The sequence below is a fragment of the Perca flavescens genome, chromosome 15 (genome assembly GCF_004354835.1).
Source record: "Perca flavescens isolate YP-PL-M2 chromosome 15, PFLA_1.0, whole genome shotgun sequence".
In the NCBI taxonomy this organism is placed as follows: domain Eukaryota; kingdom Metazoa; phylum Chordata; class Actinopteri; order Perciformes; family Percidae; genus Perca; species Perca flavescens.
The window spans coordinates 4,188,024-4,213,851 of record NC_041345.1 but is presented as its reverse complement, the minus strand read 5'-3'; the positions used below and the strand labels follow the sequence as shown (position 1 = coordinate 4,213,851).

Below are 25,828 nucleotides of genomic sequence, written 5' to 3'. Positions count from 1 at the left end.
GGATGTAATTCTGCTGTGTTGCCTGTGACAGCTGAAACAAATAGTTGGTGTTTTCGCTGTAGAAGCTTCCTGTCATGCTTGCTTATTTAGCACTATGCAAAACATAGGGGGGTGTGTGTGTGTGTGTGTGTGTGTGTGTGTGTGTGTGTGTATTTGTGTGTGTGTGTGTCTGAAGAATTTGCCTTTTGTCAGCTTGCCTATCTATTTTGTTTTTAAGTGGTTTAAAATCTACAGTTTTCAAAAAAAAAAAAAAGATCAGCCCCGTAGGGGGAAAAAAGGCTTTGAGCTTCTTTCCTCTGATTCAGACATTTTACTCCCTACTACAAGTCTATCTTCTCATCTCCTTCTTCACTGCCTATTAACCTTTAGTCCCAATATTGGCAGTATGTCCCATGTTGTTTCTCTCCATTCCTCTTTCATGTTGTCATCCTTTCCCTCATTATGCCGCTTATCTCTCCTGCTCTGTCTCTCTTTTCCATTTTTTTAAATTTAACAAAATAAAATTCTGCTCTCTTCTTTTTGCTCATTCAGATCCAGAGCAATGTCGATCAGCCTCCACTCGCGGAAGAACACAAGCAGAGAGTGGGTGGTATGATGGATTCCCTTGGCCTTCAGACGCCACCCGAGAGCTGCAGCCCCAGTCTGCCCGGCAACGTCTTGTATCCCTCATCTGTGAAGTGAAACACACTCATAAACACACTGTGAACTGTACACAACACACACAGGCTGACTTATTTCATATATAATCACACCAAGCTCACACGTGTGTGTGTGTGTGTGTGTGTCACACACACACACACACACACACACACACACACACACACACACACACACACACACACACACACAGCCCACCACGAAAGCTACTCATACTGTACTTCAAACGTCAGCAGGGCATCTTCATGGATTTTCTCTGGCAATTTATTGACTTGTGTTGTGCTTTTCACTAAATCTCTTTGACAGCCCGCCGTACAACACAGGTTACTGTTACTGTATTTCAGTCAGAATCAGTACTTAAAGGCTCAATACATCTGTCTTGCTGATTGACTCTCTCTTGCTCACCCACACACACTCATATCGCTTAAGTCTGTTCAGCTTGATGTTAGCTTTATTGCCTGCTGTCATATAAAAACAATATTTTCATATCACATTAAGTAAATAAATGCACCGTTAACAAGTGGAACACTTTCAGCTGTGATTGAAGCGGTAGATTCATGCAAAAAATACCCATTAATTTTTTTCTATGGACATTCATACTGGGAAGGCCCAGAGCCTCAAGTGAAACCTATTTTTGGGCATTTCTGCCTTTATTAGAGAGGAAAGCTGAGACATGAAAGGGGAGAGAGAGGGGGGAAGACATGCAGGAAAACCATCACAGGGCAGATTCGAACCCTGGACCTTCTGCGTCGGAATAAACCTCTGTACATGTGCGCCTGCTCTGCCAACTGAGCTAACCAGCCACTAGATTGTTTGCTTTTAAATATAAACACATCTACTTTCTGCTTCATCGCTCCTTAACTATTGTCCTCAGGCGTGTTGGAGACATGTCCATCTGTCTATCTGACTTCACGGTGAAAGCCGATGGATGTTCCGGAAAACTGATATAACGCCACCCATTTTGCAATTTGTTTCATTTATTGTTACAGATCTTTAATTTCTATCCACCTGGTGTGTTTTCTGTTCTGCTCTTAGAAGCAGCACATGCTCCTGTCTCCATTTGGCAGTGGCACAGTAAAATAGTTTGAAAGTATTTACCAGCAGTGTTAAAGAAAAGTTGGATAAATAGTGATCTTTAGTCATTAAAAAAAATCCAAAAAAACAAAATTGTTTCTTTATTATAGGCCTACATTTTTACTTTCACTACTTTAAATATGATCTAATACCATTTAGTACACAATACCAGGGTGTTTTTACTACACTACACCACCTAAAGGAGACAATCCGACAGAGACATTTTTGTTTTCTATTAACATTTTACAACTGTGGAGTGATAGAAGTGGTCAAGGTGAAACCTACCATCAACTTAGCCATTTATTATTTGGATAGCCTAGTCATTTCTATGGATTCTGGACACATTTGACTTTATAGTACAAATCACTGATTGATGCAACATATGAAAATGAAGGATGACCCAAAGAAGTAATTGACCTGTTCATAGCAGCAATTACTCATCCCAAACTTAAGCCCCAACTCTTTTTTTTTTTATGCCCAGAGAATGGATTTGTCCCAGTGAGGGTCCCAGTTGTAAATGATCCATTATCACCTTCACACAGGAGTTTGTGAGTGTGGCACCCTACAGGCCACTGGTGTGAGGTGAACAAGCCCTTGCTGCTCAGCTGGAAGCTTGGGAGATGTCAGCGTCGGGTAAAAGTGTGCAGAAAATCTTTGATTAACTGTAGAGGATCTTTTAACTATAATGTCCACTGATGATGTTTGGATTAGGTGTCAGGTATTCCAGGAAGAAAATAAATGTAGTTGTTTTGTACTAAAGTAAAACTACTTTTTTATTTCTCAGGTGGTGATTTGTTCAGACAGAACAATAAGTGTTCTTCTCAGGTTCATTTCATTCAAAGAAAGTAAATTCCTTCTTGAAAATCTGCACAGCTAACATTTACATCACAAAAAAAAGTATTTTATTAAATCTTTTTTTATTTTATTTTATAAATGTGGCTTGCAAAATGTCAGCACATCTCACACTAAACAAATGAGGAACGCACCCCCACGCTCTGGTGGTGTCTCTCTTTAAATCCTCCGTGCGGAAACAACATCCTCGTCCTCGGTTAGCGCCCGCTGGCTGTCATTCGTCCGAGGCGAGCCAGCCGGTGCTATCGTGGCGCTGGCAGAGTGGAGCAGCGAGAGCCGCATGTAAATGAACACCTTCTGCCTCCGTGTTGTTGTCACCTGAGGATCCAGAGGGGCACACTGACCGTCTCGTCCCCGTCATCGGCGAGCTGACCTTAAACGTCTCGTGTGGAGATATACATAAAAAATATAAAAAAGAAGAAGAAGGTTAAACTGCACTACTTTGGAGCAAACGCTGTCCGCTAATCTCTTCCGTGCGGCGCCGCCGTTTCTCACCACAACACGGTGAGTGATCCGTGAGTTTTGTGGCCGTAATGTCCGGGGCTTTTATCGGTTGGTTGACCTGTGTTGGCCGCTGGCTGATGAACCCCGGCGGGGCTATACAGCTGCGATGACGCGGAATCGATTTATCGAGGAGTGACTTCAAATACTTCTTTAATTCCCCCAAAGCGCACCCCTCGAGGAAACCTCATGTACATCATTGTAATGGAATATTGCAGAGTTGACGTACATCACCAGTAGATGTGGTCTTACAACAGCCTAATACTTAACGCGTAATTATCTGCTTAAAATGAAGTAAATTAACTCATTGTTGCCCGTATAGACAGTCGCGCGGATGAAGGGAACGCGGGTCAGGTGGGTGCATGCAATCAATTAAGCAATCTGTGATTAATGGTCCACATGACGGTCTTTATCCAGGCTCTGCCATCACCATTACGCATGACAGTGGCTGTGCCTCTGCATGAATGATAACTGGGAGAGAGCCTCACAGATGCAAGCAGAGAGAGAGAAAGAAAGAGAGAGGATGTGTCAGTCCTTGAACCTCAAACCTCCCACAGCAGGCTGGCAGCCTGAGGGGAATCTGGATCCAATCCCTGCTGCACATCCAGCTGATAAGCATCTTGCTTAGTCCATCTTCTCAGGAGTTGCTTTTGCCTCGAAGGCTAGTTTTGCCTCTTGAAATTAATGTCACAGAGTTGGTTGGTTAACAGTTAGGACAATTTCCCATTCCCACGCTAGATTGAAGATTTTTTTTTCAGTTTTTTTTTTTATTTACGTCTTGTCCTGCGGGATTAAGAGAAATTGCAGATTGGCATCGTAGACTATCTGATGCATATTTTCACCCTGCAGAGAATACAGAGGGGAGCTATCTTCACAGCGGGTGTGTAGTATGATTAAATATGCTAGCCTACTTATCTGACTCTCTGCCTCAGGAGATTGTTGGCAGAGAAGAAAATCTCCTCCGGCCAAGAGACTTACGTGGGCTTACATGGCTTCGGTGAAGAAGTACACCGCCTTCAGACCTTCCCACATCGAACACCTCACCCAATTAGAGTGACACGTTGACCGGCCAATTCTGACCCAGGCCCTTCCACCTTGGATTGCTGACCGTCGGTGGGTTGTCAGCTGCAGAGAAATCCATTAGGGCTGCAACTAACGATTCTTTTCATAATCGATTAATCCGTCGATTATTTTCTCAATTAATCAATTAGTTGTTTGGTCTCTAAAATTTCAGAAAATGGTAAAATATGTCTTATCAGTGTTTCCCAAATCCCAATATGACATCCTCAAATGTCTTGTTTTGTCCCCAACTCAAAAGATATTCAGTTTAATGTCACAGAGGAGTGAAGAAACCAGAAAATATTCACATTTTAGAAGCTGGAATCAGAGATTTTCTAAAGAAGTTGGCGATTCATTTAATAGTTGACAACTAATCGATTAAACTGTGCAGCTCTAAAATCCATCCTTCCACTATTGCAGCTCGGTTGTATTAATGGTCTTACAATATGTGCGCTGGGCTGTACACTTTGTGCTGTTGTACACCTCAACTAAGAAAGGTGGGGGGAGTAGCTCCCCTTGTTGCTGTTATGACCACAGGCAGAAATCATGTTTCGTTTGTGGTTTATCCTTCAAAGGTCTCATTTCTCCCCAAGCAGCCCAGCATACGATTCAAGGAGCACCTGAACATTGCAGTGAGTCAATGTCACTCTCATTTGGTCAGGCTATAGCCAAGTGTAATCGGATCTCAAAACGTGAGTGCTTTACCGGTAGATTTTCTTAAATGACGATCCTGTTTAATTAGGGATATCCTGCCTACAGTTAATGGATGCATTTAAACTCATTTCTGTGCTGCCCATGCCACATTAGAGATGATTGATCCGCTCCTAATGTCCGTCTTACGCTAGTCAAAGTCTCAGCACTTTGCCCAATTGCATGGAAACGTTAGCAGCTGCTGTGTGTGTGTGTGTGTTTGGGTTTGGGTTTGGTGTGTGGTATGTGTTGACTGCATTAAATTGTGCTGGTGGCAATAACCTTTTTGCCCGTAAATATCCATCAGAGCTACATGGCTGACTGCATGGAAGCACACAGGAACATCTAATAACTCTGGAGAGACAAGGCCCCCTTTCCTTGGCTGTTATCTAGAAATATTGAGGCTTTCGACCAGCACTTAGGGATATTTAGTGTTGCATTTCTCAGAAAGCTGGGAAGCTACCCAAAAGATGTTCTCAGAATGCACAAATTGGCCGTAATCGAACATTGTCTTCACTCTGCTGTCTTCAGAAACACTTGTTTTCTGCTGTATCTGTAAGAAAAATAATAAATAAGACACGGGAGTGTACGTCTCGAATCTTATGCTTTTCTCCTCTGATTTAAGTGAGATTCTTAATTCATTCAACTCCATTCAGTCTAAATTGACAATCGCACCCGAGACGTTTGCTCACTTCCTAGTCCTTTTTAGATTTAAGAATTCGGCAGTCGGGCGCTTGTTAAGATCAATTCTGTCAGTGCAAAATCGCTGGTGCTCGTTATCCTCTTGCACGGGCTCCTTCTTGCATTTTTTCTCTTATCTGTGAGTCTTTACGTTTTACCGCTATGTCTTACCATAGGTGTGAATGAATAAAATATTCACCAGGAAAGCTGTTATTTCCCTGCAGGGTCTTGCCTTCACACTCCTCTACCCCCCCCCCTCCCCTCCCTCCAAAAGCCTCAACGCCTCTCTGGTCTTATATTACATCTATGCTCTCCGCTCAGCTCTTGCTTTCCTCACACTTCTCACATCTGACTCTCCCTGCGTGCCACTCACCCCCCCCATCCAAGCCCCTCTGCATCCCCCTGATAGTATCATTGATGGAACCCTTGTTAAATTATGCATGAATTCTGTGAATTATATCTTGTAGCTTTTCATCAACATTGTCTTCTCCCCCTTTCCAGTTACTTCCGTTTTCTTAAACATTTGGTTTTCATCAAATTTTCATTTGATGAGGCCCTATTTTTAGCTGTTTTATTTATCTTCTCGCTCTCATCCCTCCCTTTTGAATGCCTCTAAGGGAAACAAAGTTGCAACTGAATGAAAATGTTGAAGACGCCCACTTCTTGAGAGAGAGAGAGAGAGAGAGAGAGAGAGAGAGAGAGAGAGAGAGAGAGAGAGAGAGAGAGAGAGAGAGAGAGAGAGAGAGAGAGAGAATTCCTCTGGGGATTATGCAAACTTGTGCCAGACGTCAGATGTGTCTTTTAAAAGGAGCATAAGGAGCCCCTCTTTAGATGCCAGCTCCCCTCTAGCGTTCCATATTGACCACTTATCCCCAGCATGTCTTTCTATTTCACGTATTCCACAAGTATCACAAGAGAGAATAACCTTCCGAGCAGCTTTGGAAGAAGAAGAAAAATGGCTTCATGAATAAAACTATTTCAGTGAAAGCTCACTGTTTTCAGATGAAAGTGAAATCTCTGTATCAAAGGAAGAAAAATGTGTTCAGCGTGACAGTCCTAGTCGGAGAATTGTGTTCAGAGATATGTAGTGTATGTCTTTCCTCTGTAGCCTAGAACAACTTGAAATCGCACAACTCTGTGCCAGTAGTGAGATGTCGAACAATGTGATGCACATCTAATGGCTTGTCGACTTTTTGTTCAGGAGAGTGCCTCTCTGCCGACCCCTGCTGACCATGCGGAGTGTGTGTGCGGTGGTCCTGGCGCTCGCCGCTGCCGCCCTCAGCTCGGCCGACTCAGACACGCACAGACTGAGACATGACTCCAACCTGGAGATCTGTATCCTTCTGCTGCCAGTGGGCAGAGCCGCCACCAAAGTGTGTGTGTGTGTGTGTGTGTGTGTGTCTTTGTGTGTGTCTTTGTGCCTTTTTAATGTAACAGATGGATGCATGAGAGAGCATTTATGTGAGTTATGCCCATGTGGAGAGTGTGTGTCCTCCTGACCTCTTATTAGACAAGCGGCTGTTTGAGACTAAGAGGAAAGATCAACTCAACGCCCTCAAGAATCTGGTCGAGCTGAACGACATCAACCAGCAGTACAAGATCATAGACATCATGCTCAAAGGACTCTTCAAGGTAGTGTGTGTGTGTGTGTGTGTGTGTGTGTGTGTGTGTGTGTGTGTGTGTGTGTGTGTGTGTGTGTGTGTGTGTGTGTGTGTGTGTGTGTGTGTGTGTGTGTGTGTGTGTGTGTGTGTGTGTGTGTGTGTGTGTGTGTGTGTGTGTGTGTGTGTGTGTGTGTGTGTGTGTGTGTGTGTGAGAACGCAGCAAAATCAACACTACTAGTCTGCAAATAAAAACACTGCCAGCAACCGTGAACTTCTGAGAGCTTGACGGTCTTGTGCTCTCAGCAGATGAGAAAGTTTGCAGCCCCTACAGAGAATCGAAAGCTTTAAATCCGAGGTTTACATTCATCGCCACGTTTCCTTGCATGCATTTCAATGTTTATTCAGACACGGCTGCTGGGAGTGCCATTCACTCGCGCTAAGCTCCGAGCTTTGCCTCGCAGAATGCATTATGTTCACAGAGGACGGTTATCTATGCATCTGCGTGCGTCTCAAGGACAACTAGCGTAGTCAACCAAAGCGGCTGGAATACATTGTCAGCATTTTGTGTGTGTGCGCTCCTGCTTTTATCTCTTCCATATACTTCTCTCTTGATAGAACTTTTAAAGCAACAGTTTCAAACACGTCCCCCCAGTTTAAACTCCTTATTGTAATATACCTGATCTTCTGGCCACTCGTTGTTTGTCCAAATAGAATCCACTGGGAAGTTGCGTTCAGCAGATTTACCGCAATGCCCCACCCGATCTCGGCTGTAAAGCAAGTGCCGTGTAAAATACGATAGGAATACATTTTCCTTTTTTAAAATGCTATCTATATTCCCCAGCTGCGTTACCGCCACAGTAACATAAATCCCCAGCACACAGTGTAGAGTAAATAAATCTGGCTATTGAGCTGTTTTCTCTCATTCTTAAAGGTGTTGGAGGACTCGAGACAAATCCTGGTTGCGGCCAACATGCAGCCTGATGACCCCTTCCCAATGGACGATAAGATCAAAGAAGGTCCGACTCACTTCTTACACCTCGGCTGTTTCATCATGTCATTTCATTTCTTCTGTCTCCCACAAGACAGATTCCCTTTTACACCTTAGCTGTTTCATCATTTCATTTATTTTTATTTTTTTTACCCAATGTCTTTTGTTCTTGCTCCACTTATATAAGCCACTTTATTTCGCAGCACCTCAGTGTTTCTTTCACACTCTGATTCTGTCTCCACCACCTCTGACTGATTTGTCTTGTGCTCTGTTCCCCATTTTTCTAAAAGCTCCACCTCGTGTCAGTCTTTCTTTCTTTCATCCTCACCTTTCGGTGCCAGCGGGTGCCAATAATATCGGCTTTAACGTCTGTCTGAAATGTCACGAATATCATTTCCCATATATATACATCTTTTTCAGGCTTATTCAATGCCACTACCTATTTTAATGTGTTCCCTGAACTAAAATCAACCATTGCTTGAGTTGCACTCCTCCCCTTGTTATGTGCATCAGCATCTTCTGTGTGTTTTGTCAGCGCAAATATATTTCGTCAAAATTGTCCTCCTTCTTCTGTTTCTCTCTTTCCTCCCTCTCTCTATAAATCTCTGCAGCTTATTCCCATGTGGTGGAGAACACAGCATTTTTTGGCGACGTGGCGTTGCGTTTCCCACGTATCGTCCACCACTACTACGACCGGAACAATGACTGGGACGGTCTGCTGCGCTGGGGGCTGAATTTCTGTAACCAGACGGGGGTTTTCACCGGAGGAGCCCACCAACATGTCCTCACACTTGTAAGACTTGACAATCACCTATCCTGTCCTTATTGTTACCTGAATCATTTTCTCTGCAGGAGTATAGTGAGAACATGGAAAAATAGTTAAATGCACTATCTATCTATCTATCTATCTATCTATCTATCTATCTATCTATCTATCTATCTATCTATCTATCTATCTATCTATCACAAAGTGGTGTAAACTGGTCTGGTATAGGGCTGCAGCTATTGATTATTTTAGTAATCGAGTATTCTACCGATTATTCCATTGATTAATTGAGTAATCAGATAAGAAATACTTAGTAAGAAATACTTAGTAAACAGCAATAGTAAATATTTATTATTGCGGTTTACTAAAAAAAAGATATACAAAAGACAGGTTTCCTTTTTTAGAAAAAGTTACATTTTTGTATTGCCAAATAAGAAAAAAATAAATTTTAAATGTAAATCTTTTTCGCCCCCTTCCCCTTCTTGCCTCTGGCTCTTTGCACTGGATATGCAAAAGAGCTGTTCACTGACCAGATGGGTAAATGTGACGGTACAAAGCTTACAGCAGGGCTATTCAACTACAATGTTCTGGGGGACACATTTTCAGAAGCCTAGTACACAGTGAGGAGAAAGAATAAAGAATGCAGAAATCACCGGCATGATGACGTCACAATAAGTGGCCATGCTGGGGGGAGGAGCCGGTTCGTCTCCAGCAGCAGCTAAGTTTCCAAAGATTAGTAGCAAACTAATAAACAGTTAGACTACAAACCGACAGCTTTCGTTTTAGCTTGTTGTTAAAACACAACATGGCTGTTAGCAGAGTAGCATGCTGTAGGCTAGTTGTGTAAAACAGCGCGGTGGACGAGAGCAGCAGACGTTAGCTACCTTGTGTCGGGTTGGCTCTGTGGAATGGATGTGTACACTGGATGTTTGTTACAGAGATGATGTAGCAGCATGTTTGCAGCTTAAAATGATCCCAAACTTTGTCGTTTTCTCTCGCCCGTCTCTTCTCTTAGCCCCCTCACTATTTTCGTCTTCCTTCACGTCTGCAATTGTAATCTGGGCCGACAGTCACAGAAGCGTCAACCTGTTATGTGCTAGTAGCCTATTGCGCTAGTAATAATCCTCCGTGCGGAAACACAGTGAGCCGTACAACCTTAATTACATTGATTTAACGAAGCTTCGAGGCAAAGAATTTTGCTTCGAGGATTTTTTGTAATCGAATTATTCGAGTTATTCGAGGAATCGTTTCAGCCCTAGTCTAGTACACAGATATGACACAGCCTTTATAGTTCAGGTTATACAGTAGGTGTGCATCGGCTGTCACATCCTCTGTCAGCTAATGCTGCTCTGCCATCACTGCAAAATGTGTCATTTGTCATCAAATGTGTCCATGATGCATTGTGGCCTTTGAAACTTGAAAGAGGAAAGTGGATGAACTGGTATTCCTTATTTAGATGATTAGATTCAACTTTATTGTCATTGTGCAGAGTACAAAGACAGCGAAATGCAGTTTGCGTCTAACCAGAAGTGCAAAAAAAGCAGAAGAGTGCCATGTGATATACAGGTATAGACAGGTGGAGCATAGGCAGGACAAGAAATATATTGCAGTGTTATAAGAGCAGAATAAATATGGCTTTGTAATATGAACAACATGTACAGATATGTGCAATGTAGTAGCAGTGACATTATACTAGCAGTAAGAATAATACAGATATATGCAGTGTATTAACAGAATATATAATAAGAGAAACTGAATAAATATGGATAAACTGAATGAACCATATAGACAGATATGTACAGCTATGTCCAGTGTGGTAACATTATGAGAGTAGTAAGAATAAGTGTATGTGCAGGATGAAGAGCAGTAGAATATGGCTATGTATACCGGTAGATGTAATTACAGTATGTACATCTGTAAATAAATAAATAGAACAGTATGGGTGGGGTAGTGCAAATTGTCTGATGGGGGGGAGGGGGCTTAGTAATATTAGTTATTTAATGTGTGGGTAAATGAACTAAACTCCTGCAGGATTAATCTGTGACCATAGCAATGTGCCAAGAGGATTATATAGTGGAAGTAGCAGCAGTGAAAGTCTGCCTCCAGCCCTCACTTGTGCCTCAGTAACCCCCACTCATAGTTTCTGATCCCCTACTCTGTTTCATGTAGCTCACAGTCTTAGGGTCTAAGGCTGAAGTGATTCAAATGATAAAATAAGCTATATTACTCAGAAGAAATGTTCATTTCTGTCTGCAGCTCATACTGCTTTTTTAGCTGCAGAGTAAGCAACGGGCCAGTGTGTCATTTTCATTCCTTATCTCCTTTTGAATAAATGATAATGTGCCCCCTTCCTCCTCTTTTCCTCCTTCATCTGTCTGTTCTGCTCATCTCTCAGATGTCACAGGAGCTGGGAATAATGGAGAAATCCCCAGACTTTATAAACCCATACCGCACAGAGAGAGACGATGTGAGTAAGATGCATACATGTTGTTCCACCCTCAGCCTCTCTTGATAACCCTTTAGGTCCCATGTTGTGAAAAGTGAGATATGTATTTTTTTTTTATTATAAAGCAGGTCAAGGTGCTAAATAAATACCGTGAAAAATACACGTATAGGGCTGGGCAATATGGAGAAAATAAGATATGACGATATTCTTGTCCTAATACCTCAATGTCAATATTGTAGTGATATTATAGGGTTGACAATTGGTGCTTTAACTAAATATCTTCACAATGAGATTGAAGATAAATAATTTTTAGTAATGTAGATATAATGTCTAAGTAGTTAAAGGTAAAAATAATAGAAGAGCTACAACAGTCTGGTAACACAGAAAATGACATCACTTTTCTGTAATGCAGCCTTTAAAACCCGGAAAAGACACCACTTAAGCCATATACGATATTACGATTTCCAAAATCTAATACGATATCTTGTCTCGTATCACAATATCGATATAATATCGATGTATTGTTAATGTTGCTCGGGAAAGGGAAGTTTGGGGTCCCCTGCTGGAGCTGCTCCCCCCGCGACCCGACACCGGATAAGCGGACGAAGATGGATGGATGGATGGATGGATGGTATTGCTCAGCCCTAGACAAGTAGCCCGTATTCAGAAACTGTGTCTTTTTTAAATGAGCTGTCTGGTTGTGATGTCCCAACTATACTAAACGTATATAAGTAGAAAGTGCCGCTACGGTGACGTTACAGTCATTCCCTGGCTGCAATGACATCGAGAGTGCAGTTGCAAAGGACCTGAGACACTGACCAATCAGAGCAGACTTTGTTTTTTCGCTAGGGGAGCTTAAAGAGACAGACACTAAAACGGAGCGTTTCAGACAGAGGGTGAACACAGGTATATTCAGACAGGCAGTATGAGAAAGATAATGTGTTTTTTGAACATTAAAGCATGTAAACATGTTCTAGTAGAAACCCAAAATACAAGTTACAAAAAAATACAACCCCCTAGTTACACATACACAACTAGGAACAGACAGATCTTTGCTTTATCATACGGTTTCCTTTTAAGATAATAAAATCTCTCACACACAGCCATCTCTCTAACCCTTACTCGCCTGCTTCAGGTGCTTCACACTGCCGAGGCTTTCCAGAAGATCCTGAGGGAGGAAGAGAAGAGGAGGAGGAAAGAAGAGAAAAGGAAAGAAATCAGGAAAGGTCCTCGCATCTCCCGCTCCCGCACCGAGCTATAGCGCTACAGCGCGGCGCATGTGGAGAGCAGAGAAGAGGGTCAAGGAGCACACGCACAGTCCACAAGTGGTGGCTTGACTTGTAGACTCCTGTCGACAGTGAAGGAAATAAAAGCTGTCCTCACAAAAGCCAGGTGCTCTGTTGAAAACAAGAGAGGGAACCCTCAAGGTGACACAAAAAGGGGATAGTGGAGGTTAGTCAGTTTCTGGCTTGAATCGCTGTACATCTACAGTGATTCATAATTGGAAAATCTAACGTATAGGAGGTAAAAGATGTCTCTGGAATAGGAGTTGATAAGGGAAACTCATTTTTGATAACCTGAGGGTAACAACACTGTACTTTGGAATATAATTCATATTAGTATAATCTTTTTAAAAAAAACAAAAAAAACAAAAAAAAACTGCAAAACCCCCACTGTATTGTGTCTGGTCTAGATTTAATGTGTCTAAAACCCATATGCTTCGTTTGCCAAATATAAATTTGTCCTCACCTCATTAAATTTGGCCTGTTTCTGGTAATGTTCGGCTTGAATTGATAATGAAAAAGTAATGATTATTTTCCTTGAACTGAGATTTGTAGAGGCAGATTTATGTTCTTATTGCTGCTCAAAGTTTTAAGGACTTGTATTTAGTTTTCCTGGACGGTATTCCATAATTTGTTTATTTTATTTATTTAATGTCCTGTTGAATCTTTTTTTTATTTTATCACCATCATCAGTGAATATTTCCCATTTACATATTTGGCATTCTTTTTACACCAATCTTGGTAATTGTTTGTTAAATGTCCCTTTTAGTTAATGAGAAACATTTTATCCTGTTTGAAATGTATGTCAACAGAATTACCAAAATTACCCTTTTGTCTTGCAACCCTGCACCTGTGTCTGTGTTAAACATATTTTTGTTTTTTTCTGTTCACAATTCCCGGAAATTGACATATTTAAATGGTTTCGATCTATGGAATTGAGATTGATGTAATTTTGAAATAGTATTCCGACTGTTATAAAACTTTTATGTATATTCAGAGATTATCAAATTATCATTGCTGCAGAATGAACAAGCCATTTGGTTATCACATGTATTTGAAATAAAGTGACTCTGATATGTACAAAACAAACGTTATGTATTTCATATTCCCACGGTCTGTGTGTGTCTGTGTCTGTGTGTGTGTGTGTGTGTGTGTGTGTGTGTGTGTGTGTGTGTGTGTGTGTGTGTGTGTGTGTGTGTGTGTGTGTGTGTGTGTGTGTGTGTGTGTGTGTGTGTGTGTGTGTGTGTGTGTGTGTGTGTGTGTGTGTGTGTGTGTGTGTGTGTGTGTGTGTGTGTGTGTGTGTGTGTGTGTGTGTGTGTGTGTGTGTGTGTGTGTGTGTGTGTGTGTGTGTGTGTGTGTGTGTGTGTGTGTGTGTGTGTCGCAGCTAGTTGTACAGATCAGCCAACAGAGGGCAGCCAGTCACCAAACGGACTTTCTCCAACCAAAGTCCAGTGTTGATGTTTGGGTCTAACAGAATGGAGCTGAACCTAACATGTAGCTACATTCAGAGGGTAACTAAAGCTTCAATGCGGAGAACAAACGACCTATTTTAGTAAGACTGAGAGGTGTCTTATAACGTGGACTCGGGTAAGATAATACTGTCTTCATGTCCTGATAGTTGCTGTTTTTTTTTTGGTGTTGGTTCTAAATGATTTACGTTAGCTAGCGTCGTTTTGCTAATAAATAGCCGGGGTTAGCGTGGCATTTAGGGTTAAAACCATAGACTGTACGGTCTATGGTTAAAACTTGATCTCTGCGTTTGATGTCTAATTGTAGTTTTCAAGGTTGGTTTTCATTGGGTGTTATTTCAGTTATAAAGGTCAAACCTAAGCGCCTAGTGCTATCTATCTAGTTCCTCAGCTTGCTTTTGACGTTATTTAACGTTAGCTAACCTATTCATTTGTTCTGTCCAGAACCTTCCTGACAAACACTGACTTTTCTAGGCTACATGTAACACAAAACAAGACTTGAATTCTCAGAACTATGTGACTACGGTGAAACTATCACAATGAAATATCAGTAGTCACAAAGGTAGGCCTAAGTTACAGACACTTTTCTGTTGTGCATTTTTTTTTTTTTCCACCAGGGGATTAACAAGAGAAAAAGGAGCCAGTTGATAATGGAGGGTGAGAAGGAAGGAGATGACTCTGAAACCAGATGGAAAGAAGAACTCCGGCTGGTCCTCATCGGAAAGACCGGATCTGGCAAGAGTGCGTCTGGAAACACCATCCTGGGCCGGAGGCAGTTCCTGTCACAGATCAGCGCTAGCTCTGTCACCCAGATTTGCCAGCTTGGGAGCACTGAGCTCGCTGAGGAAAAGGATGCTGAGGAGGACGGCCTGGCTGTCGCACAGAGGAGGATGACGAGAGTCACGGTGGTTGACATGCCCGGTTTTGGGGACACTCGCCTGAGCGTGGAGCAGATCCATGCAGAGGTAGCCAAATGTGTGTCTCTCTCTGCCCCTGGGCCACACGCTTTCCTCCTGGTGGTTCCAATAGGACGATATACAGACAATGAGAACCAGGCAGCCTGCGAGTTGACCAAAATATTTGGGGAGGATGCAGTCCGTCAGCACACGTTGGTTCTTTTTACCAGGGGGGATGACTTGGAGGGCACGGGGATTGACGATTATCTGAGGGAGACTGCACCTGCTGGGCTTAAAGCTCTGATTGAAAGGTGTGGGGGCAGGTACCACGTATTCAACAACAAAGACCCCAGTAACTCGGCACAGGTTAAAGCACTGTTAATGAAGGTGGGCAAGATGGTGAAGCAGACTTGCGGAGGGTTTTACACTAATGCCATGTTTTTAGAAGCAGAGGCTGCCATCAGGGAGGAGCAGGAGAGGATGCTGAGGGAGCGAGGGCCGGCAAAGGGTGAAGATCAATGGGGAAACAATGGCAGCATGGAGGAACAGGCTAGACTCGCAAAACGAAGAAAGTGTGACTTGGAGTTTAACAGAGCAGAGAGCTTAGATATGGGATCACAGGGGGCCAGGAGGAGGGGGTTGGAGAGAGGAAATGAAGAGGAATTTAGGGTGGAGAGGTGGACAGAGGAGAGCAGAGGCAACCCCTTCAGCTTCCTGAGGGACAGAGTTGAACAATGGAGGGATCCGTCCAGAGGCCGCACCAGGGCCGCGAGCAGGCGGCAGTCTCTCCGTTCATCCATGAGGAGGGAGGCTGCGCTCTCTGCTAAGGTGCTGGAGAGAGTTAAGATCCTGGTGGCTGCTGGAGCCACAGGCATGGCAGTAGGGGCGATGTTTGGGGCAGCTGCCCCTCTAGCAGCTGCAGCCGGGGCATCTTTTATGGGGAACTCGGTTGGTTTTGCCGCGGGTCAGCTAGCTGGGATGTCTGTGGCCGGAGGCACGGGTGTCGGGAAAGCTGTCGGGGCCATGGTGGCGGCAGCCTCAGGGAAAACTGCAGTGGCTCTGGGGGCAGCAACCGGTGGACTTTTAGGTGGTTCTGTTGGAGCCGTTGCTGGTGCTGAAGCTGCCAGTCCTCGGGAGGGCGCTCTGGATGCCCTGGGGCAGGTTAGTCTCATAGGGGCCTCTGCTGTGGGGCTGGCAGCGGGTGTGGGAGGCACCATGGGAGCTGGGGCTGCTTTAGGCACAGCTCTGGAGGGAGCAGCTTTCAGCTCAGCAGCCCTCTGTGGAGCTGAAACTGCATCAGTAGGGGCAGCAGGTGTAGCCAACGCTTCTGTAGCTCAGAGTTTAGCCTCAGCAGCAGGGCATCATGCTGTGGCCTCTGTAGGAAGTGTAGCTGCAGGTACTGGGACTCCTCAGTGTGCTGCAGCCGGAGCAGCTTTAGCTCAGGAGATGGCTGTGAATGTCCCAGTGGCTGCTGGGTATGGTAGTGCTGTATGTGGGTTAACAGGGCCCAGTGTGGCTTCGGTGGCCAGCAGGGTTGTGTCAGACCCCTGGGCCACTGTGGCGGTATCAACACGCATAATGACTGCAGTGGCTGAGATAGGCAAGGCTGCAGCAGGCATTGCCCTGGCTGGTGGTCTGGTAGTGAAGGTAGTAAAGGAAAAAGTCCGATGTGGCACAGGAACAACTGAAGCCAGTTACTCAGAGAAGAAGTCATATGAAGTCTACTGGAACAAATAAATACAGGCTATGAATAGAGCCATAATGTATAGTGAATGAGATCATTTTTTTTTTTTTTTTTTCTTGCCTCCTGATTAAGTACTAGACACTACAGTAGCTTCCCTCCGTAAGAGATTTTGCTATGCCATGGAAATACAAACCACTGCAAAGATGCAATCACAAATTATAATAGATGGAAGAGAGCAGAAATTGTAATTGCAAATTGTGGTTGGAACTGTTGGAGGCTGGTGAATGAGTTCAGTGAACTTTTGCAATGCTGTGTGATGACTAATAGAGACAAACACATTTTTTATCTAATTAATTTTTATAAGGTTGTGATCAATCTGGCCTTAATGTCTTCATACATAAGTTTTTTTAAAGGGGCTTTACTTGATATTTAGAACATCAATATAGCAGTAAACCAATATTTGCTATGTAAAGATATAGAGGAGTACTGATGTCCTTAGCAGAGAATGAAGTCCCACTCCCTCTGTGTGTCGTCTGAGCTCCTCTGTTCTTTGTTTTGATAGCCAGACGGGCCGTGCTTGCGTGTAAGTGCGCGTGGAGGCAATCCCCATCCGCTGTTATCTTTTCTTTCTTTTTTTTTTTTTTTTTTTTTTTTTTTTTTTTTTGCAGAATTTGAAGTGCAGCCCCTTTTAAACAAATATTTACTTCTGGAACGTACACTGATGAACATGTCAGCCTTGTAAGCTCAGTTGAATGAGTGAAATTAATATCATTAAGGGTTACATTTGGACTTTCTTTCGGCCTTTCTAAAGAAGAATCAGAACTGTAAACCGAAAATAAGACATTCTTAAGCATCATGTAAAAGTGTTTGCTGGGTGAGATTAATGTGTTAATGTAACTAATCTTACTCATTACAGTAATGGGTGTTGAAAATGAACTGAAGTGTTATATTTACAGTGTTTCCTTTAGGATTTTTTTTTTTAGCAGCAGGGGCAGGTCTGAACACAGGTCCGTATCCCCCACCCCCCCCATGAAACTAATAGGCTATATTTATTATTCACCTCTATTGACACACAATGAGGCATATTTTCAGTTGTGATTGTATAGGCCAACTTTGATCTTGACATATAGGCTAAGCATTCTGTAGCAAATAACAATAAACCCACTATAATTTACATTATCTTAATACAATGTAACTACTTCCGCATGTAAATAATGCACCTCAAATACAAACGTGGGAGAGGGGTTGAGCAATCGCTGTTATATCGAATCAACAGCCACGTGCAGTTTAGCTCGCAGGTGAAGCACACAAACACCAAAAATCACCAGTTAACTTAACTTAAATTTGCAAGACCTATAGACTAATACAAGACCAGGCTTAAATGAACTGACAACAGAAGTTATACGACTTACATGGACGTACACACACCATCTCAACTGTAAAGTGTAAAACTAAAGTGTTTGTAGTGACAGTGGGTGAGTTTTGCAGTTATGTATTAACACTATTTTTGACCCACCTGTTTTCAACTGCTGTATTATCAACAGTTAGTGGTATATTATAGTGTGTCAATTTCATTGGGGGTAAATAAAAAGCAAAGTATTCTTCCATGACGTCTTTGGCCTCATTTCTTGTCTACTGTTGTCGAGTTGTTGGTTATCTTTTCTGCCAGTGCCTCAACTGTGTCACTTCATTTTATTAGCGATTACCACAAGAACATTTTCTGAAGATCGTTTTTAGGTGTTTGTGCTTGAGTATATTCTGTGAGACTTTTTTTTTTTTTTTTTTTTTTAATCCACTGTACCTCACATCTGATGGTTGGATTACATATATACATTAATAATTCAACAACAGCCGTAGCTGGATGCATTATGTTTTGGGGTTTTCCGTTCATCCCATTCTTGTGAACGTGATATCTCAGGAACACCTTGAGGGAATTTCTTCAAATTTTGGACAAACCTCCACTTCGAGGATTAACTCATTAGATTTTGGAGGTCAAACGCCTTTAAAGGAATGTCTTTAAAAGCAATTTTCTGGCCAATATTCAACGCCATAACTCAAGAACAAAAGGGGAGACCTAAATTGGTGACAAAAATCTTGAAACTCTAGTGATTGTATAGATATTCTGTGCTGCCAGATTAAAGATGTGTGTGAAGCCTCCACGTTTCAACAAAAAATAAACAATTTCTTTTATTAAATTACCTCAAAGCAACCACTACATATATTATGTAAGTCTTGTCAGACATGGATGTAAACTGCAACTTGATTGGTTGGCAGAGGCACACAACCACAAGTTGGTAATTCTAGTTTTTTATGTTAATTTATTAAAACTTCAATATTTATAAATAGCCTATAGTTACTTTTTTTTAAGTAAAACTTTTTTCTTTCTTTTTTATAAACCCTGACCTGAAGTATACAATTTGGATGCATTGTAATGGTGAATGGTAACTCTTTGAATGGACAGTATGTGTAATTATAAATTATGTAATAGGGTATTGCATTTAAATTGAACACAAAACATTGAATCTGCAAGTAGGGCCACATAGAAACATGTCTCCAGTATTTATTGAATTATATTTATTCATTACTTTTTTTTTGTCATGACTTCTTAGGCGCTAAACGTGTCTAAAGAAGTCCACTTCTTTTCATAAAGATATGGGGCGCGGTTTATTCAAATGAAGCTTCTGATGGTTGACGCACTATCAGACCACGGCAAATGCGACCTTGTCATTGGACGACGGCAACTGGTCTCATGACAACAACAGTTAGGTTGCGGCCAATCAGAACCCGCTTTGGGCCACAGAGTCTGTTTGTGAATGACGTAATGAGCGTAAAACAAGATGGCGGCGACTTAAGCATCTATCGGTTTGAACTAGTTTATAGCCACAGAGCTCTGCCTCTCTTGAGGCTCTATAGTGTTCTCTTACGGTTGGACCGGGAAAGAACAACCTTTTCGGTCAGATAAGGGGGTTGTAGGCGTTCCTGAACGCCACCGAATAGCCTTCGGGTGCTGTTTGTTTCCCCCTCCCTGCTAACCTCCGGTGACAGCCGGGGAGGCGAGGTGCTAACAGACAGGATGGATACCGGAGAGTACATCTCCACCATGGAGAACATGGACCCGACTTTAGCGGAATTAGGGGACGAATTCACCTTAGGAGACATCGACGGTGAGTGTCACTGCTAAAACTGTTTGTTTTCTTAAGTGTTTTTGGCTTGTTTCCGCTCAGCTTGACTAGACTAGAGCTCTAGTTACGAGATGCTCATACTGCTGAGCGGATTCTTACGAAGGCTGCACAACACACAAAGTTTATTATTCAAAGTATTGTTCACACAGCTACTGTTAAAATGTAGGTTGGGAAAAAGCTAGCCATTAACTAGGGCTGCTCCATCTTAGTCGATTAGTCGACTAATCGGTCGTTAGGGTCTTGGTCAACTTAGATTTCTTTAGTCGTGTTTGATGCTTTTTTCATGCTGAATGACTTATTTCCAAGAAACGTAAAAGCACATCTCTGGTAAACACAAGAATTAAAATGGTGCTTTTGCATGACTCTTTGCGGAGAAACTTAGATTTACAGATCTGTCGATTAAATCAACTAATCGATTAGTCGATACAATTGAATGAGTGTTAGTCAACTAAGAATTTCTTCAATCGAGCGCAGCCTTACCATTAACTGTAAACGTTACACGATAGGGCTGGGCAATACAGAGAAAATCAAATATCACAATATTTTTGACCAAATACCTCGATATCGATACTGCAGCGATATTGTAGTGTTGACTATTGGTGCTTTCACAAACTATTTACACAATGAGATTTTTGATAAATAATCACCAGTAATGTGGATATAATGACTAAGTGGGTAAAGGCAAATAATAGAACAGTAACAAAAGTCAACAACTTCCTTTAAAACCAGGAAAACGATGTTACGATATCTAAAATCTAAGACGATATCTAGTCTCATATCACGATATTGATATAATATCGATATATTGCCCAGCTCTATTACATGAATGATGTATGTGTCTGTTGTTTACTTGAGTCAGTTAGATTTATTCCAAACACACACATCACGTTGCAAATATACACATCATCTTTTGCAAATGATGACTTTTGGAAGCTCGCATGTGACATATGCTATGTGACGTAGCTGCAATGTAAATGTAATTGAGTGAAGTTTCGGGCAGATTTATGTTTTCCATGAAGCAAATGAGAGGTGTCATTCATCAGGAATCTGTGTAGGTGGGCAGTGAAAGGAGCCACAAGAGTGTGACTTGCTCATCAAGCTGTGACTGTTTTTTTAATTTGTTTTTACTGTGAGCCAAGGCTCATAAAATGAACCATTGAGATGTTTTAATTCTTTAGACTTCAAAACTTCCATGTCCAGATTTAAGCTTTTGGTAGAATTTCTTCAGCATCTTTTCCAAGCTTATTCAGCAGAATTATTGACCGCAGTTTGTTGGTTCAAGGTACTTTTATTTGTCATGTGCACAACAATAACAGAAGTAGTTGGTGGCAATGGAAATCTTAGGCCTCACACCTCTCTGAAGACACTTCTTTAGGCAGGCATTCAGTGAACAAACAACATCCCTGATCCAATCGCGCTCTCTTATCAAAACAAGTTTCTCCCATTTGGCAGATATTGAAAGGACAGGGCTTTTGGTGAAACGCTGGTCAGTGCAGAGTCACCAGATTTCCACTAGGGTGGAATTTTACTGAATGCCAAGTCACCAGACCGTGTGGGTGTGTCAGACAGTGTCTACTGGCCACCGTGGACAGACAGTGGCTTTATGATACTACTTAACAAGATGAATCAAACAATAATGGCCAACATTGATGATACTGCACACAGGCTTTGGTGTCTGGTGTTAATTCTCTTTTCAAAGGGGGCCCTTGGACAAAGTAGGCAGACAACACACCCCCCGGCCACAGTTATGTAATCCCACTTAATCATTGTGTGAAAAGACAGGAATGTACAGATTGGGAGAGAGAGAGGGAAAGAGAAATGACAACTGAGGGTTGACGGATGAATTCACAGGCGAGCTGCAACAAAGACAGCCCACACTTGAGGTTTTTTCTTTACTCAGTCACTGTTAGGCCAGCAGCTAATCGATCAATTACATGTTCCCATCAGACAGAGCAGCCAACTGCAGAATACTTGACCCCCTATTACAGAAACCGTAGGCCCCATCTCCCTAATGATGTGCTAGAGAATTTTTGCTGTAATTATAATATACCTATTTAAAATCTAAGCTAGAGGTTGACCTCCAAAGTTATTAACTTTGTTCTTCAGATGAGCCATGTGTGTTTTGTTGAGTGTAAGGTCTTAGAGGCCCCTGTAAGGGCTCATGCAATTGACCCTATATTCATCCAGAACATTTTTCCTCTTCCAATTATTCTCTTAGCAACTGCAGCTCTGGTTATGTAACCTATTTTCTTTGCGTCTAGCAGCCTAGGAAACTGTCCCCCCTTTGCTAGATTTACCCTTTGTGTAAGCTGGTCTAAAGCTCTGAGGTCTCAGAGCTGCTTTGTTCTGTCTGTCATCAGCAGTCTGCCCCCCATGGAGATGTACAAGTGAATGGTCTAATGTGTCTGCCCACGTTACGTGTGCATGTACAGTATATGTGACATGTGAAAGACTTCTGAGCAAGTAACAATCCTGTGGCATTGTGTATCTGAAACTGTCTCAATCAGGGCTTTTGGTTAAAGGATGATTCTGCATATTTTCAACCTGAACCTTTTAATTCTAGTTTTGCCATTATGATTATCAGTAACTAACGATTATTTTTCATTAATCTATTTAATTAGTCTGTTGATTATTTTCTCGATTAATTGATTCATTTTTTGGTCTACAAAATGTCAGAAAATGGTGAAAAATGTTGATCAGTGTTTCGCAAAGCCCAAGATGAGGTCCTCAAATGTCTTGTTTTGTCCACAACTCAAAGATATTCAGTTTGCTATCACAGAGCAATCAAGAAACTAGAAAATATTTTCATTTAAAAAGCTGGAATCAGAAAAATTAGACTTTTTTTTCATAAAAAAAATGACTCAAATCGATTCATCGTTTATTAAAATAGTTGTTGATTCATTAACTAATTAACTTATTGATTCATCTTTGCAACTCTAGAGCCAGAGCGATATATCGGCGGGCCGATATTAGGCATTTTCCAAACTATCGGTATCAGCATTTATAATGGCCGATAAATGAATATTTAAAATATAAAATAAAAACGGATGAAACACCCTTCAACCAAGTTCTGAGTGTTGGCGTTGCATAGTCTGTCCACCAGAGGGCGCTCTACAACCTCCCTGTCGGCAACACTCTGATTTTTATTTTTTGTTATTGTTTTTGTTCAAAGGACTTTAAGTTTCATATCTTAAGTTTGTATTTTTATACATTTTATTTATCAGAACTTTAATATATTTTGATGTTCCTCTTTTCTGTTGTGACAATAAGACAAACAATTTTATTTTTTAACTGCATTATCATATTATTTTAGTGAGGACTCATAAATATCTACAAATCTTTTTATGTTTTGTAACGTGTTGCTGGATTTTTCTTTTTTTAAATATATATCGGCCGATATATCGCAATATTGGATTTTTATATCACAAAATATTTGTATCAATATCGGCCTTAAAAATCCTTTATCGGTCGGGCTCTATGCAACTTGAATCATTTATGTTCAGAATTTAGGAAATACTGTCAATGTTGAACCCTCTAGTACTGCTATCCTCTCAGTGTCAACAGTCATTAGTACTATCCGAGGGATTACCATCCTTGCTTTGCCTGATGGCATTTGTTCACTTTTTTCAGTCTCGAAAGTGCATGACAACAGAAAAAGAAAGCTATACGCAGATAACAACACCTTTACACTATATTGAAATGCAACATGTGATGAGAGACGAGTGACAGTTAATTCTTCTAGCTCCATACATCTATTCTGGTATCCTAGCCCTTTAGTGTTGTGTTAAATTTAGACTGAGATAAAAGATGACAGCATTTTTGATTGTGTCAGCTGTAACGTCATTAGAATTAAGCCGAGCTGTTTAGATCTCTCGGCTGGGTCATAGCCAGTGTCTCTGACTCTCAGAGCTAATGTTCATCTGTACAAAACATTTTCCCACTCAAAGATATTATGAACGGTCTCTTCAGCGGGGCTCTGCTTACTGATTTTATGTCACAGTCGATGAATGTGGTTTGTTGGATTGTCTGGTCTCACTCTGCTGTACAGGAAGACTTAGTTCAATTTTTTATTGACACGTCATTGACCCTGATGGCTGAACCCATGTGCACTATCAGTGATATAGATCAGCCAGGGCAGCTTCCACCACAGTAAAGCAGTTGTCAAAAGTCTTCAAGTTCCAAAGTCCTGTGGGAACATGACAAACATGGTGTTTTCCACAGTGGTGGACCACAAGCTTGTGTTCTTTGGCAAACCTTTGTCTCATAGATGTCAAGACTTCAAAGTGAACAAGAGATGTTAAAGTGCTTTTGTGTGTTATATATCATTTTTGTTCACGTACTGGGTTTATTAAGTGAAAAAGTCCAAAGTCCCCCCCCAAAGGGACTTACCATCTCCAACAGAATTATTTTTTTACAAACTGCTCCAAACAGCTCTATTGTAGTCCAGCCTTTACTTCAGAGACCAACGTGGTCACTTTGGAACACACGTTATAATGCTCGGCTAGCTGCTAGCATGGCATGCCCTCATACTCTGCTTCTGACTGGCTAGTAGTCCTTACCTAGGTACTGTCAGGGCACGCCCTCATACTCTGCTTCTGACTGGCTAGTAGTCCTTACCTAGGTACTGAGCATGTACGACTCCCAACAAAGATGGAACAGAAGTGAGAGGTCTCACTCTGTAGCTAAAACAGAGAGCTCAACACACAGGGTGAAAAGAGGAGCTGCAGCAATGTGCAGTACGACAAAAATATGGTGTTTTTTTAAAATTAAACCATGTAAACCATATTCTGATATAACAGTTTAAGTATAAGTTTTATACTGTGCTAGAGACAATATATTTCATTATATGGTGAATGGAATTTAGAAACTGTATACTCTGTATTATTAAAAAATTATCATATATATTGTAGGGCTGGGCAATTTACTGTATATACTGTATATTTTTCCATATTGTTTCTATCCTTGCACGTTATGTTCATTTATTTCACACAGGCGTATACAAAAATAGGCTTTACCATGTGGTTATTTCATATAGACTGTTTATTTATTTATTGAATTACCAGAAAACATGCTATGCCATGATATTTATATCATCAATGAGATTTAAAATGACCTATATCGGGACAGAAGATTTTGGCCATATCGCCCAGCCCTAATATATTGTATTATATTATGATCATCCTGAGAACCCTAACACCTAACATATATGCAGCATGACTTTGCAATCAAGGCAACATCTTTAACATTGTAAGGAACCATTTATTAAATGATATAAGTGGTGTTTAACTAGGGGTGCAGGATATATCGACTCAATATCGTTATCGCGATATCACGTTGTGCAATATTATATAGAAAGTGTCGCGATAAGTATGCAATATTTTGTTTATTTTGTGGAGCGCTGCATCCCGTCCGTTGGCTGTGTGGCTTAGTTGTGTTTGATTTAGAGCCCACTTGAAATGTTATAATGATCATGTTTCATTGGCCAGTTATCGTGCCGTCAGCGCTCGGGTCCACTACGTGACAAACCCCATGGAGCGTACCACGTGTGTGACAGAGTGACAGTCTAAGTGAAGAAATAGATAGAGACAACAAAACGGAAGGAATCAGAGAAGTGAAAGAAAAGTTGTGTTCTGTTCTCATTATTTATTTATATATTTTATACTGTCCAACCAGTAGAATATGTCCTGTTCTGTAGACATGGTCCTTATTTATTTATTCATGTTGGACCAGTCCAGTATGACTGTCAGATGAAATAATCCTTGTGTTGTAAGAAAACAATTTTATTTGTTATGAATCCGTCTACTTTGATGCGTTTTCCCGTAACTTTTGTAATTTTACATATGTTTAAAAATATTGAAATTAATATATCCATATCGCAATATTCATAATCGATATCTCGTTATCACATTTTGTCAATGCAACCCTATGTTTAACATAGTTTATGCCAGTGTTTTACAACAGGAGCACAGTGCACATTGATCCTTATTATACTGCCATTA

At 41.5% G+C, this 25,828-nt stretch overlaps 4 protein-coding genes across 10 annotated transcripts in view; all 4 read left to right on the top strand.

Moving 5' to 3' along the window:
• Nucleotides 1-1,783, top strand: part of mei1 (meiotic double-stranded break formation protein 1) — a 62,790-nt gene extending 61,007 nt beyond the window's left edge. For 2 of the 5 annotated variants that reach the window (XM_028598743.1, XM_028598745.1), the window contains 2 exons: nucleotides 532-659; nucleotides 1,532-1,782. In XM_028598743.1, coding sequence (XP_028454544.1) covers nucleotides 532-659; nucleotides 1,532-1,607 — 204 coding nt within the window. In that variant the 3' untranslated portion in view covers nucleotides 1,608-1,782. Of the gene's footprint in view, nucleotides 1-531; nucleotides 660-1,531 lie in introns of all 5 variants that reach the window. The other 3 variants (XM_028598744.1, XM_028598747.1, XM_028598742.1) reach the window with 3 other exon arrangements.
• Nucleotides 1,784-2,301: 518 nt separating this feature from the next.
• On the top strand, nucleotides 2,302-12,945 carry ccdc134 (coiled-coil domain containing 134). 2 transcript variants are annotated; one of them, XM_028598751.1, is made up of 7 exons: nucleotides 2,302-2,370; nucleotides 6,716-6,849; nucleotides 7,025-7,146; nucleotides 8,047-8,131; nucleotides 8,715-8,896; nucleotides 11,265-11,336; nucleotides 12,451-12,945. In XM_028598751.1, exons 2-7 carry the CDS (start codon nucleotides 6,747-6,749, stop codon nucleotides 12,574-12,576), a joined length of 690 nt encoding a protein of 229 aa, XP_028454552.1. In that variant the 5' UTR covers nucleotides 2,302-2,370; nucleotides 6,716-6,746; the 3' UTR covers nucleotides 12,577-12,945. The 2 variants fall into 2 exon arrangements, with proteins under 2 accessions (XP_028454552.1, XP_028454551.1); XM_028598750.1 differs by lacking the exon at nucleotides 2,302-2,370 and adding an exon at nucleotides 2,642-3,087.
• A 1,011-nt stretch (nucleotides 12,946-13,956) lies between these two features.
• LOC114569578 (uncharacterized) lies at nucleotides 13,957-17,488 on the top strand. The gene is made up of 2 exons (XM_028599506.1): nucleotides 13,957-14,185; nucleotides 14,685-17,488. The coding sequence occupies exon 2, from the start codon at nucleotides 14,718-14,720 to the stop codon at nucleotides 16,698-16,700; it is 1,983 nt and encodes a 660-aa protein (XP_028455307.1). The 5' UTR covers nucleotides 13,957-14,185; nucleotides 14,685-14,717; the 3' UTR covers nucleotides 16,701-17,488.
• A 1,967-nt stretch (nucleotides 17,489-19,455) lies between these two features.
• srebf2 (sterol regulatory element binding transcription factor 2) overlaps nucleotides 19,456-25,828 on the top strand; it is a 30,184-nt gene continuing 23,811 nt past the window's right edge. For both annotated transcript variants that reach the window (XM_028600335.1, XM_028600334.1), the window contains exon 1: nucleotides 19,456-19,811. In XM_028600335.1, the coding sequence (XP_028456136.1) occupies nucleotides 19,721-19,811 (91 nt within the window). In that variant the 5' untranslated portion in view covers nucleotides 19,456-19,720. The remainder of the gene's footprint in view (nucleotides 19,812-25,828) is intronic.